The sequence below is a fragment of the Cyanistes caeruleus genome, chromosome 2 (genome assembly GCF_971803275.1).
Source record: "Cyanistes caeruleus chromosome 2, bCyaCae1.hap1.1, whole genome shotgun sequence".
Taxonomy (NCBI): Eukaryota; Metazoa; Chordata; class Aves; order Passeriformes; family Paridae; genus Cyanistes; species Cyanistes caeruleus.
In genome coordinates this window covers 117744236-117758059 of record NC_141702.1, presented here as the reverse complement: position 1 = coordinate 117758059, position 13824 = coordinate 117744236, and the positions used below count along the sequence as shown (strand labels likewise).

Genomic DNA, 13824 nt, shown 5'->3' with positions numbered 1-13824 from the left:
TCCGTTCTTTCTTCCGTTCTTTTGCACAGAAGTGTCCGCCGCAGCCTTTGAAAACGAGAGCGTGTTTTCTAATCTTCCTGTCATTTTATTTATTTATTTTTTTTCCCCTCTCTATTCCAGCGAGGCGGTGCCTTCCCCCCGGAGCCGGGAGCATCCCCGAAGGGAGCGGCTTTTCCTGGGCACGGGAGCGGAGGAGCGGCCGGGGAGCCCCGGAGACTCCGGGAGCTGCCGGCCCCGCTCCCTCCGCCCTCCGCGCCGGGAGGAAGGGCAGGGCAGGGCCTCGCCTTCCTCCTCCTCCTCCGGCGGGGCGGGGAAGTTTCTGGCACCTTCTGGCGGTGCCGGCGGAAGCGGCCGGGAGGGAGCGGCGGAGGCGGCGCCGGGCAGCGCCATGGCCAAGTGGGGCCAGGGGGACCCGCGCTGGATCGTGGAGGAGCGGGCGGACGCCACCAACGTGAACAACTGGCACTGGTGAGCCCGGCGGGGGCGGGAGGCGCGGGGCTGGGGGGAACGGGCGGCCGGCGCTGACCCCGCCGCTCCCGGGGCAGGACGGAGCGGGACGCGACCAGCTGGTCCAAGAGGAAGCTGAAGGAGGTGCTGGAGGGGCTGGTGGTGGAGGGCGAGGCCGGGCGCTGCGAGATCGGCGACCTCAAACACGTGGAGGGCGAAGCGTCCTGCAACAGCCGCAAAGGGAAACTCATCTTCTTCTACGAGTGGAACCTGCGCCTCAGCTGGAAAGGTACGGGGGGCTGGGTGCGAGGGGCTCGGCGGGGAGCGGCGGGCCGTGGCGGCAGCGTGTCCCGGGCCCGCCCGGGAGGTGCCGGCGGCACGGGCGCCGTGGGCTCTGTGCCGGTCCCCGCGGCCATCGGGAGCGTCCCTCCGCAGAAGAACCCGTCCCCTCCGGGCTGGGAAAACGGGAATGGCTCGGTGCACTGACTCAGAGTCCTGGGGAGATTGCGGGAGCCACGTGGGCCTGGACTGGATAAATGCGTATTCTTAAATAACCTTGAAACCCGAGCTTGGCTCTTTCCCCTGCGCCCAGGCTTTTTCCACCACTTACTCCTCAGCACTGCGTTCCCGGTGCATCAGCACGGGGTTACTCGCTTTGCTTTGCACGAAGAGAATGCCTGCATTGTGGTGGTATTGACAGCAGCGTGCCGGGGCTGCTTTAGTTCCGCTGTGCCCAAATTGCAGCTCTAAATTACAGCTGTGTGCTCTGTGCCTGTGGAGAGCAGGAAAACCTAGGAGACGTCACATTACAGCTGTTCCCAAAAGCCAACTGTAGTTTACACTGAGGATTACAAATTACATGAGGATAAAACTTTAGTGGGAAACAGAAATAATTCTTGTTTATTTGGGGTACTGGGGGCTGTGCCTGTACATTTTTTTGTTTTGCCATATCCGTTTGCAATCCCAGCTCTTGGAGTTGCCTTCTGCTGTGCTTATCCCGTGACAAGCTCTTTCTTTGCAGATTGGCTTTTGGTGATACCAGGGAATTCTTTCCATTTATTAAACGCCTAAAACTTGACAGGAAATTGTGGCCCGTGTCTTGCACCGGAGCAAGAAGCAGGAGCAGCTGATGGAATGAGCCGGCACAGGAAATTGTCCCTGGGTATTGTAGTGCCAAGTGACAGGCAGTGCTTCCCCAAATACTGTCCGTATTCCTCAGCCCTCGGGTGTGGAGGTTTGCCTGACTGGAATATTGCTGAGGCCAGAGCAGATCTGGAATTGAAGTCTGCACCCAAGCTAAGAGAGGACTTTAAGTACCATTGTTTGTTTTAGATAGTTTTATATGTTCCAAGTGTGTTATAAACTAAGACCGTACTTAGAGTTGTGGTGTAAATATTAACAGAGAGCAAGGCAAGTATCATACTGTTGTGCAGTTTAAATCAGTGTAGATAAAATAATTGTAATCAGCTTTTTGACTTCTTAAAGTTAAGCTTTAAAAAGAGGTTAGTTTGGCTTTGTGTGGTTTATTTCAGAGTATAAAGTTAGAAGCAGGCAGTATTTTGTTTGTGTTTCTATGGAAGTTGTCTCTGAACTGTTTCTCTGCAAGGTGTTTATGCTGGTCAGTGTTTAGAGACAGCTCTGACTTGTGCTGGCTGCTTTGCTATGCTGAGTGAATCACGGCTTTGAGAGCTTAATTTTAAATGAGTTGGCTACTACACAGGAAATTCTAAAAAAGAAACCCCAGAGGCTGATGATTTTTTTTGTGATAGCCATCATGTTGTGTGTTTTGAGAGCTCTAAATTAGAACTGAGAGTTCAGAACGAACTAAAAAACTGTAATTAGTTCTACAAGTCTTCAAGGATAATTAGGACTTCAAGCTATGATGAAAATGTGGGTATGTAAGGACATATTTAAGCTGAAATTTGCAGCTGGTTTGGAAAGTCCAGTGTAGGAAAAACATTGTGCTTAGCAATTTAGTTAAGAGAGAAACGAGAAAGTGAGGAACTGAGTGTGTACTTAATGGCACTAAAATTGTGCAAAATGGCTGTTTTATCATTTTTTAGAGGATGTAATGAGGATTTTAATGGATCATTCCACATTGTGGTGGAAGCTTTGTAAAAATATGTTTGTCCTTCTAAAGCAGGTATTTCAACAGTGTGTTCTAAGTGGGTCTTTCTGAGATGTGTGCTTCACCCTGGACTGGCAGGAAACCAAAATATAATTTATTCTCAGGTCTGTTAGTGAATTCCAATGCAATTCCAGCACATAATTTGATTGAGTGATAAAAAGGTAGTAAAGCTTGTTTACATTACAGTGGTAGTGAAAATGCAGAGCTGCACTGACATTCTGCCTGTGTCACATTGATCCACCAGCTCTGTTTGTTCACTGGTTGGACTTTGCTGCCCAGCACAGACACTGTCACTGTAAAACTTTTATTTTAGGGGTTGTAAAAATTGCTAATAGGATTAGCTGAATGAAATCAAGCTTGTTTCTGCTCCCAAAACTCCTTCCTGCATGCCTGCACTTCCTTTCTGGGGAGAGCAGCCAAAAATAAGATTGGTTTTATTGTCTGCAAAGACCATGTTGTGTGGTTTTCCTGTTCTGATCCTGGTGCTGGAAGGGAGCAGGGAAGAGCACACTGAGGTGGCCTTGTGGGCCCAGGAGTGTTTCAAGGATGGCTTTATCCAGCTCCATGGCTTTATTGAGTGACAGGTTCTCCTGGGAGAATCCAAGGTCTAGTTCTGCTGTCCCTGTGTGGATGTGGCTGTGTAGTTGTGGATTAACAGACTTGGTGTGTTGTGCAATCCCTCATTGCCTCAGACCCGACTGGGGAGGGATCTTTGCACTTTGTGTTGCCAACAGCCCTTCGCTCTCCTCGGTGCCAGGAAGCACCTGGCGTTTGTTGGAGCCCCTCACTGGGATCTGCACCTGGCATTTGTTGGAGCCCCTCACTGGGATCTGGACCAGTTGGGTTCTGTCAGTTCCCCATTATTGCATGGGGGCTCAGGGAGGTGATTAAAATAATGAGTGGTGATCAGGAATAATGTGGGATCCAGGTGGCTCCTGGGCTGTTGGAATTTGAGAGTTTTGCTGATGAAGCGCCTTGTTGGATTTATAATGTTCTGACACTGAGCTGACAGACCTGCCTGTTTGTGCTGTTGCTTTCTGAGGAGATTTTATCTGATCTAATTAGTGAGCTAATTTAAATAAGAAAACACTTTTGCAAGGCAAAGGGGAAGAGTCTTCACTGTAGAAAAGAAGCCTCAGACCTTAAATTCAATCTTTTCAGTGTAGATCTGAGTAGGGCAGCATGGGAGGGGCAGCTCAGTGGGGTTGGCCTAGGCCCCGAAGGATCAGAAGTGGAGCATAATTCCTGTCCTTGCTGAGTCTTTCTGCAGTGTGCAGTGATTGTAAAGTGGTTAAAATTAATAGCAAGTGCTCTAAGTATGCATGTGAATTTCCTATTTTAAAAAATGTCAATTGTATACCTCTCCATCATCCACATGTATATTTCCTGGTAACATGCCTGTGTGTGTTGGGAGCTCTCACACCATTAAAGAGAGCATGGTCAGCATTCCAGGGAGATTCTGAATCCAGAGCCGACACATTCAGGGGAGATGATTTTCCCCTACCCACCCTTAGATGCACATTCAGTGTTGGGGACAGGTGTCAGGGGTGTCAGAGCACATGACATGCAGGGGAGATGGTGCAGGGAGCAGGTGGGTCCCTGTCCATCCCCTGGTGCACCTGGATAGGGAACACAGCTCCCACGAGAGGCTCAGGTTGCTGTTCAGTTCCTTCAAATCAGCCTTGAGGCAACTCCCTTCAGGTAACACCTTTGTACAACTGAATTCCAAGGGTAAAACTCTTGCTGTGGGGGAAGTAGTTTTTAATGATGCATTTAAGAATTCGTTATGTTAATACAGGTACAGTGAAAGAGTCTGGTGAGAAACATAAGGGATCTGTTGAAATTCCTAACCTGTCAGAAGAAAATGAGGTAGATGATACAGAGGTAGGTGTGCAACACTGGTATGGCTGTATAGGTCCACAGTTCTTAAATAAAGTTAATCAACATCTAGGCATCACATTTTGATTTATCCTGTTACTAAGTGGGGTAGTTACACATGCATAGTTTATTTCATACTTTTGTTTATTATACTTGAAATAATGCCTTACGCTATTCTCTAATTTACCAGTGAGGAATGTGCAGTCTGCTTTGCTAATTATTGATTGTGATGATATTTTAACTACAAATTTGAGAAGAACACTGGTTGTCATCTTAAAAAAACCCCAGACCAACACAGCAAACCACCCCCAGCCCTGAGACCTTAAGGAACCTCCGTGTTGGTTGTATAATGGGTGATACTGGGCTCCCACTGACCCCCTACAGCCTCTGCTGAGAAGCAGCTCCTGGCTTGATGAACTTGATGATCTAGACTGAATGGAGATACCACATTTATTTGTGTCTTAAGAGGACTTACTTTTAGCAAAGGTTGGCTACCCCAAGGTCATGAATTTGAAATTGCAGAATAGTAAACAAACCCCAAACGCTTTCCTTTGTTGCCAGAGCCCAAAAGGCTCCTGACTGGGGTTTCTCAGATGCTGTCATTTTTCTGTTTCTAGATAAATGTTAGCAAGAAGAAAGGGGAAGGTGATGTTCTGAAGGACCTGATGAGAACTGAAGGAGCCACCAAAGTCAGAGAGGCCCTAAGGGACTACCTGAAAGCACTTAAAACAGGTAAATGAAACCAGGTGAATTAATCAGCACTTCGTGAAGTGTTCTGTGCAGCTGTCTCTCCTGAACAGCTTGGTCAGATATTGACAAATCCCTGGGTTTGTACTGGTTTTATTTTTAATTGTCACCAGATGAGATGAATTAAGTTAGTCCTCACACTCAGGATCTTTTTTGCTCTCAAAAGTGGCTGTGTCCAGAAAGTTCTGCAGTGACTGAGGCTGTGCCTGGGTCACACAGGCCCTGCCAGGGCTCAGCTTGGCCCTACTAGGACTGGCCAATAGAAGGATTTCTTTTTGTTCCCTAATTTTTAAAAAATGCCTTCCTGGCCTGAACTGCTGCTTATTTTTGTGTCCCTTTGTTTTGGTTATTAATTTAATTAGTTGTTTTACAGGATTTCTGAAATGTTGTCTTTATTTCTGTTCTTCACTCTATAAATACATTATCTGTTCATCTTTAAGCCTGCCATTAGCATTTGAGATTCTAAGGTTTTATTATTGTAAACTTAGTACATTTATAAATTTTCACTTGTTCTTCTAAACCAAAGGTGAACCTAATTTAAATTTTCCTTTCTGTTTTTTGAACTGTGGTATTTTTGTGAATTACAGCTCTTTCCAAGAACCAGGAAAGTATGCTCAAAAAATAGATGCATTTACAGCTTGTAGTCAAATTGTTATCAGGTGCATCTCTAATTGTAAGCTACTTTGCTAAATTATTACTTCTTTTTTTTGTCAAAAGCTGTGTAATTTCCCCAAGTTGGATCCAGCAGTTTTTGGCTTCAGGAACTACCATGTATGATTTTTAGGGTATCCAAAGATTCTCCAACACTGGAAAGTCAAAGGGCAGCAGCCTCTGACAGGGGTGGCTCCCATTCTGTATTGAGTTTCACTCCAGTCTTCTGCCAAGCTTAGAGGAATTTCTTTGAGTATTATTTCTCTTTGATCTGAACATCTGCTGTGCTGCCAGAAGAAGTCTGTACAGATGTTACTGATTTGGGGTCAGGTAACTTGGAAAAGCCTTTTTAAGGGAAATTGCTGCTAGCTCCATTCCTGATGGAAGCATAAGGGTAAACTGAGGAAACTGGATTGAGCTTTATGTCCTGCGCAGTTTTACCCATTCTCCAGGGTTTTGGTGATCTTCACTGAATATCTGAATGTCAGGGGGGTTCAGCAGCTCAGTTTCACACTGAAAAGTGCTTTTCTCCATTACAGAGTTCACCTTGGGAATGATTCTGCCAACAAAAGCTCCTGGTGGTCAGGAACTGGCCACGGAGCGAAAACCAAGTGGGAGCACCGTGCAGGTATGTTTGCTTCAGGTTTTCCCACTGAATTTAGTGACTCCTGCTGAATAAAACTGCTGAGTAAATACACAAGTACAGTGTGTAATTGCCATGTTTTCACACACAGTGTTTGAGAATGTGCAGGTGACAACACTCTTGCCCTGCCAGCACTTCTTAAGGGTCAAGATCTCACACTAATTCCTGTGAATATTGGTTTGCTTTGCAGGACTCTGTTACACCACAGTCTCTGGATATGGTTGGAGTAAAAATTCCAACAGTGAGGATACATATGAGGGAAGTCTTCAACTCTCCAGCTGATGAACTTTACAGCATCTTCACAAAGAAGGAAGTAAGTGATACTTTCAGGTTATTTTAACTGAATGTGCATGTTGATGCTGCTGAAGAGTTGGGTGTTTGTACTTGTCACAGTGTCAAGTACAAATTCCATTTGATGAGAATTTACTAGGCTGCCTTAGACCGTTTTTTGCCAGTTGTTCCCTAACAGTGAAGCTGCACTGTTAGGTGGTTTGGGTGCAGCTTCCTTGAGCTGTCCTTAACAAAAGCTTTGATGTAGGTGTTGTTGAGGAGCCTGAAGGGCAAAGTCTTGGCACTGCTGTTACCCACAGCTTAATTAGATTAATTACTGGAGGTGATTATACTGTTGCTTACAGGGTGTGAAACACACAATTACTAATTCTGGGTTTGTGTCCTTCAAACGAGTCTGGGCTGGTATTGGAGAGCTTTAAATTACAAAGCCAGGGCTAGGGCTGGGAAACAGAAATGGCTCTTAGCAGCTCTTCTGCACCTTCCTAAAACTGCTGCTCCTTTTCCCTCATTTCCCGGTCTGGAAGCTGCCAGTTGTGTCTACAGCTGTGGATGTACAGGGGTCAGAGCCTGTGCTGGTCTCCAGTGCAAGTTTCTCAGCATTAATATTCTCACTGTGGCACCCACTGGCCCCTGCCACCAGCCCAGCAATGCTGTATAAAATCAAAAGCCTGGGGACCCTTTAAGGGCTTCCATCCAGGTGTATCAGAGGTCAGTTAAGTCCTGCAGCACCCCTCCCTTGTCTCCCAACATGGTGCATTTTGTGTTTTTCTTCTTCTGTTAGTTGGTACAGAAGTTCTCCAAGTGCCCAGCTGTGATTGAAGCAGAGAAAGGAGGCAAACTTCAGATGTTTGAGGGCTGTGTCAGCGGTGAATACACCGAACTGGTAAAAAGCTCCTACTCTACTTTAAAAAGGCAGGGGGAGGGTGGCTACTTCTGAGCAAAAAAGCAGCACAGATTTGTGAATTTCAGCTTTTCCAGTGCATATTTTAGCTCCTCTATTTCAAACCCAAACAGCTGGGCTTTTGTTGTGTGGTTTTTTCTGTCCCACCAAAAGAGCAGGGGCTGACTGCACCTAAGGACCTGCATGGGGAGCGGAAAACCCAACACAGTCCTTTGTAACTGGGGAAATGATCTCTGTTCTATTCAGGGCAGGTGTTACCCTGTCCCAGCTGAATGCTGGTGCAAATAGAAGGGAAAAACCTGATAATTGGAGCTCAGCTGCATTTTTGAAATGTCCTAAAAACCATTTTCATCTGCATGAGTGCCCGACTTGTGTACTGGGCCAGGCTGGGTTGTGTAACACAATCACTCGGTCACACTTGGAAATTGCAGTGGGGAAAACTGGGCTTGTCCTTGTTTCGAAGTCTGCAAGAAAACCAATGTTTTATGTGCAGTAACCACTGAGTCCTGGTATTTTCTCACAGCAAAAACAGAACAGTGGAATGCAGCACGCTGAAAGCTCCATGAAAACAATTTATTTCAAAACCAAACCCCAACCTTGCGCTTGTTTACATGCATGTGTCCGATATTCCATAAGATAATGCTCCTCTCCCTGTATTGCAGGGAGAACTGGAATGGGAATTCTCTCAGGTGCTAACAAGGAAAACCTTCTTATCTTCCACAGGTTCCCAGCCAAAGAATTGTCCTGAAGTGGCGATGTAGGAGCTGGCCTGATGGTGAGTTTTTCCAATGATCTCTGATACTGGAGGGTTCCTTTTCAGGGAGAAGGGCCCAGCCTTGGCTGGACACTCCCTTGGTCCGTGTCCTTCGGAGAACAGCCCAGTGCAGAGAGCTGTGAAAAGAGGCTGTGCTCAGGCAGAGCAGAAAGGGAATCAGCACCAACAAATGTCATTCTTTACAGAGCACTTCACTCAAGGGTCCTGTTTTCTTCCCTCAGAACATTATGCAACAGTGGCCTTGAACTTCCAGGACCTGGTGGCTCAGTCGGAACTGGAGCTGGAATGCAAAGGTGTTCCCGTCTCCCATGAAGAGAGTACAAGACAATGTTGGAAGAAGCAATATTTTGAAGAAATACATATTTTACTGCAGCAATCAAAAGATAACATGGAATGATAACAGCACTGTAGTTTTGTTAGGGCATTACTTTTTATACTTTGTTAACATTTGGTTTTCTAAAAAAAAAAAATATATATATAATTTATTTGTGGGAAGAATAAAGACCCACTTCTATGAGACTGTACATAGTTGAAGCACTATTTATGGGTTTTTAGGGAATGAGAGGCAAGTCAGACTGTATATAAACAGCTTTACTCAGAGACAGTGATCTCTGTTCTGCTTGCCTGCACTTTCAGAAAGTGATAATGATTCAGCTGCAGTGAGTCCTGCCCTCAGAGGTAGGTGAGCTACAACAATCAATAGGAAGCATTTCCAGTTCCTTAATATTCAGTGTATTAAGTGGCAAATTTAAATCCCTGTAGGAGATGGAGTTCCCAGCAGAGGTGAGCTGAAAGGGATTACAAAACTGCTGATCCATTTCAAGAAATGGAGAGGTTTTTCATTTATAGCCTTGTGGAATACCTGCTAGATGCTTTTAACTGCAGGCTGTTTGTAGCTGCAGTTTTAGGAGAGATAATTAACAATGTCATGTAATTATTAGGTCTGCATGCACTGTATTCCCTTCCTTGACCTCAGTGTGACATTTATTTAGGAAGAAACAAACTAGTATTGCTTTCTTTCTGCAGTTTGGTAAAACCTTCCACTGAAATGATTTACAGCCCTCTGCAATGCTGTACCTCAAAGAGAACAACTGTTAAGAGAATTCTGACAGGAACAAATTGTAATTCCTAATTAAACCATCTTGAGGTGAGCAAGGATAACTTTTCAATAAATAAATGAAGTGTACAAATTAAATATGCAATCTGAAACAAATTGACCACAATAGGGCAGACTGCCTTTGGAAAACTTGCTTGGCTCAATAAAAATATGACTTGTACATCAAGCTCATTTTCTCCATAAACTGATACTGCCACACTAAATAAGTATCTTAGAAGTTAAGTCCTATATATTTTATTTTTACAGAATGCCAACACATGGCAACCTTACCACCCAAAAAGCTTCCATCATCCTGAGGACACAGAGGTGCTGCTCCTTGCTACAGGCCAGGTTCTCCTGAAAAGTTTGCAGTCAGTTATTAACAACCCCTCTGAACTGAGGTGAGGTCTGTGGTAGTGGTAGTAGAAAGAACAAAGTCCCCACAGTGACAGAGAGGCACTGAGCAGCAGTTCCTGGGTGTTGCTGCTGCTTTGTGTCCAGGTGAGGAACAGCCTCTTGAGTAATGTTGTATTTTAGCATCTGGTTCTGAATGCTCAAAATTTAGTTAACTTTTTTTTTCCCCCTCAGTATTCAAGGAAGAAAAGCCTGGTGTTTTGAATAGAAAAATGTTTTAGGGTAGTGGTTGACAGAGGGGAATTAAGGTTTAAGATGGTTCAAGCTTCAGCAGGTTTGTGGGTAGATGGTTGAAGAGATTTTGCAACAATTAATTCTTTGAGAGTAGGTGGTTCTATGCAATTCCAAGTTTCTTCAAACAGTGAAACTGCAGCCCCAGTGTTCTGTGGGAATTGTGCCTCACCCATTTTCCCCTCATGACTGAAATCCCTTGGTTTCCCTGTCTCCCTGCCCTCTCTGGAATGGAGCAGTTGTGGGTCACTGGTGTTAAAAAAGACAGGATTTGTGCTTCCAGCATCACAGTCCCTGCTCCAGGTGTGGGGCTGCCAAAACCCCTGGAAAATGAGGAGCAGCAGCTCTGTACCCCTCTAAAACTGGTGCTAAAATTTCTCCTAGAGTTCCCAGTTAAAAGTAAAAAAAAGTTAGATGATAATTAGCTGAGACAGGCAAAGAGAAAAATACTACAGTGGGAAAGACATGATTTGTAACATTATGGACAAAATTCTTTACAGCTCTCAGCACTTGCAAGTTCCAGAGGAGAGGATAACTGTGAATGGAGAAGGTATTTAAAAGCTTGATTTTGAAGGAGTTAAATGGGAGGTAGAAATTCCAGGAGGAAATAATTAATAGTAACTGAGAAGAGGGATATAACCTGGAGGAAAAATCAAAGCTTTAAGAGACTGAGGAAGCCAGTGGAAGATTAAAGGGTTTAGGGTTAAAGGCGAGATAAGGGAACATTTTTAAAGGTGGAAAATATAAATTGGAAAACTCACGTAAAGTGAGAGAATGGGAAAAGAATGAAAGAAATAATGACTTGCAGAGCATGGGAAGTGAGGGAGACAGAAGACAAACACCTGGAAACAGGCTCTGGAAAAGCAAGACACCTTTGTGCAGGTATTGCTTGTTTCTGTTCAAAAAACTCAACTGCAGAAGAGTTCTTGGTAAAAATTGCAGGACTACTCAAGGGGAAGGAGTTTCTAGGAATTCTGATACTGCAGGAATACTCAAGGGGGAAATTAGGAGCTAAGGGAAGAGCAATAAGAATAATCATATTTCTGGTAATCCTGCCACGATTAATGGTGCAGTATTTGTTTTTCTTCTATGAAATCATTATCAAATACTGTTCATAGCTGCTTTGCTTGAAAACAAACTGAAAAACCATCCCAAAGGCCAGAATGCCACAGCTCTGGTGTGGCCCCATCCTGCAGGAGCTGCCAAAGCCAGCCACAGGCACCAGCTCAGACAACATCCCAGCATCCAGCTGCACAGTGTTAATAAGGCTGATCAATTAAGAAAAGCACTCACCCAAAGGATTCCAACAGCTGCTGCAGCTCAGGTGTTGATCCATAGGCCAATGTTTTCCTTCACAAATTTTGATTGTAGAAGTTTTGACTAGAAGCTGTTGATGATTTCTCCAGAGTTAAAATCTGGGGAAAGCTTACCAGAAAGGGTAATAAAATTATTCCTAAAGAGAACAAAACCATAATTATTTCATGTCTGAATAATGAGCATGCTAACTTAAGCACTTAGGAGTGTCAGCAGTGTCTGTAAATGCAGGATAAAAATGCTAAGTAAACGGGAATTTAAATTTACAAACTTCAAAGACAAATAAGTTACAGAAAGTTAGAACCAATGAGAGTAAATTTGAAGGGAGCAAGAGCATCACAGACACAAGGAGAAGCAAGTGATGCAAAACTGCAGTGAAAGGTAGACAGAATGAAAGAATTTTGAAGAAAAAAAGACCAAGGTAGATGAAGATAATAGAAAAACGAGCTGAGCAGCTGGAAAATGAAGCTGAAAATGGAGTTTAATCAGATATTAAAACCAGTAGCATTGACAGTCCAAAAGGTCACATAAGAAAGTGGTATTACTCAGAAATAACAGGGAGAAGTATAATGGGAGAGATGATAAAGTCATTCCAGGGGTGCAGAAGCTGTCAAAAATGAGGGAGCACAGCCAGATAGAGCAGAGGGAAGAAAAAGAAAGGAAGCTTGTAAATGGTGCAGGAGAAAAGCTATATAAGAGATGTTTAAATAAGGGAATTGAGACACCAAGTTTCACTGGCTTCTGACAGCACTTCATGTTCTAACACCAAGCACCAGTCCCTCTCCACTGTGTGGCTGAACACTCGTGCACACTAAACAAGCACCAAAATTAACATCAAATCTGAACCTCTGACCATCATTTCTCTCTGCTGCTGTTTCACGTACGAACTTCTTTGCTGAGAAATCCAAAGACTGAAGCAACATATTATAAACAAATGAAAAGTCATCACAATCAGTTTAATGAAGTGCACAGAATAGCAATTGATCATGTCAATAAAAATAAAACAATTAATTTTACATCAAGTGTGCTTTATTTCCTCCACAGGTATTCTGTTAAATAAAGCACCATATATATACTGCCAGGCCACAGCTAAAGAGGATTCTTTACAGAATCAAATTTCTTGTGGTTGTTTAGTATACAAGTAAACTTAATTTTGATAATAAGAACCACAGCGATCTGAGGCAATCTGCCTCGATTATAAGGTACAAAACTGGCACAGAGGACACCATATTATACACAGTAAAAATGCCATAAGTTTAAATTACATCATACAGGGCCAGGAGGCCCTGTCTCCCAGACAGCCATATTAAATGAAAGCCACTACAGTGAACTCTTAATTACATAAAACATAGCCATTATCTGATTGCCCTTTAAGAAAGTGTACGGTAGATGCAAAATAAAATAAAATTTAAAAAAAATAATCTTGAGTTCTGCCTGACCAAGAATTAAGCATATAAATCTATCTTGCCATTCAAGCAGAGAGCACTGGACAAACTGAAGCACGAAACAGAAATAAGCAAAACTTATACAAACAGCATTTTTTGGGGGAAGGAGGATTTTTTTTTTAAAAAAGAAGAAAAAAAAAAAACAAAGGAAAAAAAAAATAAAAAGACTTAAAAGCAGACATGCTCCATCTAACGTCAAGAAGCAGCTTGGTTTCCTTTCCCGGATATCCGTGTGACCACGTGAATCGTAGACTCAATGGTCCTGCACAGGATGTCTAAAATGTCATGCTGCTGCATGTGACTAAAAAGTCCTCTGGAATGGCCACAACTGATTGATAAATTAGTTTCGGGGTCCTGGGATGGTAAGGCTTGGCCATCGCAGCTCCGCAAGTCTGCGAGGTCGGATAAAACCGCTGAAATCGACGTGGAAGGAAACTCCGAGTCCTCCTCGGCTCCCATGGAATCCTTGGAAGCCTGCAGGTCTTTGAACTCTTTGCATTCTTCAAACTTGCCGTTCCCCGGCTGCTCCTCCGCGTGCTGCGCGCGCGCGGCCAACATTATGTCTTCGGAAAACGAAGAGGGCACTTCCATCCTGTACTCCTTGACAGAACTGTTCTCAGGGGAGGGCGGGTCCTGCTCCGTCCCCGGGTCGATGATGGAGGAGTCCCTGGTCTCGTTGTCCGAGGTGCTGGTGGGGGTCAGCGCCTCGCGGGGCTCGGCTTTGATGTCGCCGATGTCCACGGCGTGCTCCTCGTCGCTGCTCACCCGCCGCCTCTTCACCGGAGTGGCTCCTTCGTCATCTGCAGGGACAGGGGAACGTGCTCAGGGAACGGGCGCTGCTCACATTCCCACCCTTCTCCACT

The 13824-nt window shown here is 44.5% G+C and overlaps 2 protein-coding genes across 15 annotated transcripts in view; one reads left to right on the top strand and one right to left on the bottom strand.

Moving 5' to 3' along the window:
• Nucleotides 1–314: 314 nt before the first annotated feature.
• Nucleotides 315–9744, top strand: AHSA2 (Putative activator of 90 kDa heat shock protein ATPase homolog 2). Its single transcript, XM_086874309.1, has 9 exons — nucleotides 315–468; nucleotides 546–736; nucleotides 4374–4459; nucleotides 5071–5185; nucleotides 6391–6479; nucleotides 6685–6807; nucleotides 7567–7668; nucleotides 8410–8461; nucleotides 8683–9744. The coding sequence occupies exons 1-9, from the start codon at nucleotides 389–391 to the stop codon at nucleotides 8856–8858; spliced, it is 1014 nt and encodes a 337-aa protein (XP_086730435.1). The 5' UTR covers nucleotides 315–388; the 3' UTR covers nucleotides 8859–9744.
• A 2707-nt stretch (nucleotides 9745–12451) lies between these two features.
• The window catches only part of USP34 (ubiquitin specific peptidase 34), a 117174-nt gene continuing 115801 nt past the window's right edge, over nucleotides 12452–13824 (bottom strand). For all 14 annotated transcript variants that reach the window (XM_086874069.1, XM_086874108.1, XM_086874098.1 and 11 more), the window contains one exon: nucleotides 12452–13761. In XM_086874069.1, coding sequence (XP_086730195.1) covers nucleotides 13157–13761 — 605 coding nt within the window. In that variant the 3' untranslated portion in view covers nucleotides 12452–13156. The remainder of the gene's footprint in view (nucleotides 13762–13824) is intronic.

What these genes read in the sequence shown, in the direction of transcription:
- AHSA2 (XM_086874309.1), top strand. Translation starts at nt 389, where the DNA reads ATGGCCAAGTGGGGCCAGGGGGACCCGCGCTGGATCGTGGAGGAGCGG. An exon ending in AACGTGAACAACTGGCACTG is followed by an intron (nt 469 to 545) that starts GTGAGCCCGGCG and finishes CTCCCGGGGCAG; the next exon opens with GACGGAGCGGGACGCGACCA. An exon ending in ATGAGGTAGATGATACAGAG is followed by an intron (nt 4,460 to 5,070) that starts GTAGGTGTGCAA and finishes TTCTGTTTCTAG; the next exon opens with ATAAATGTTAGCAAGAAGAA.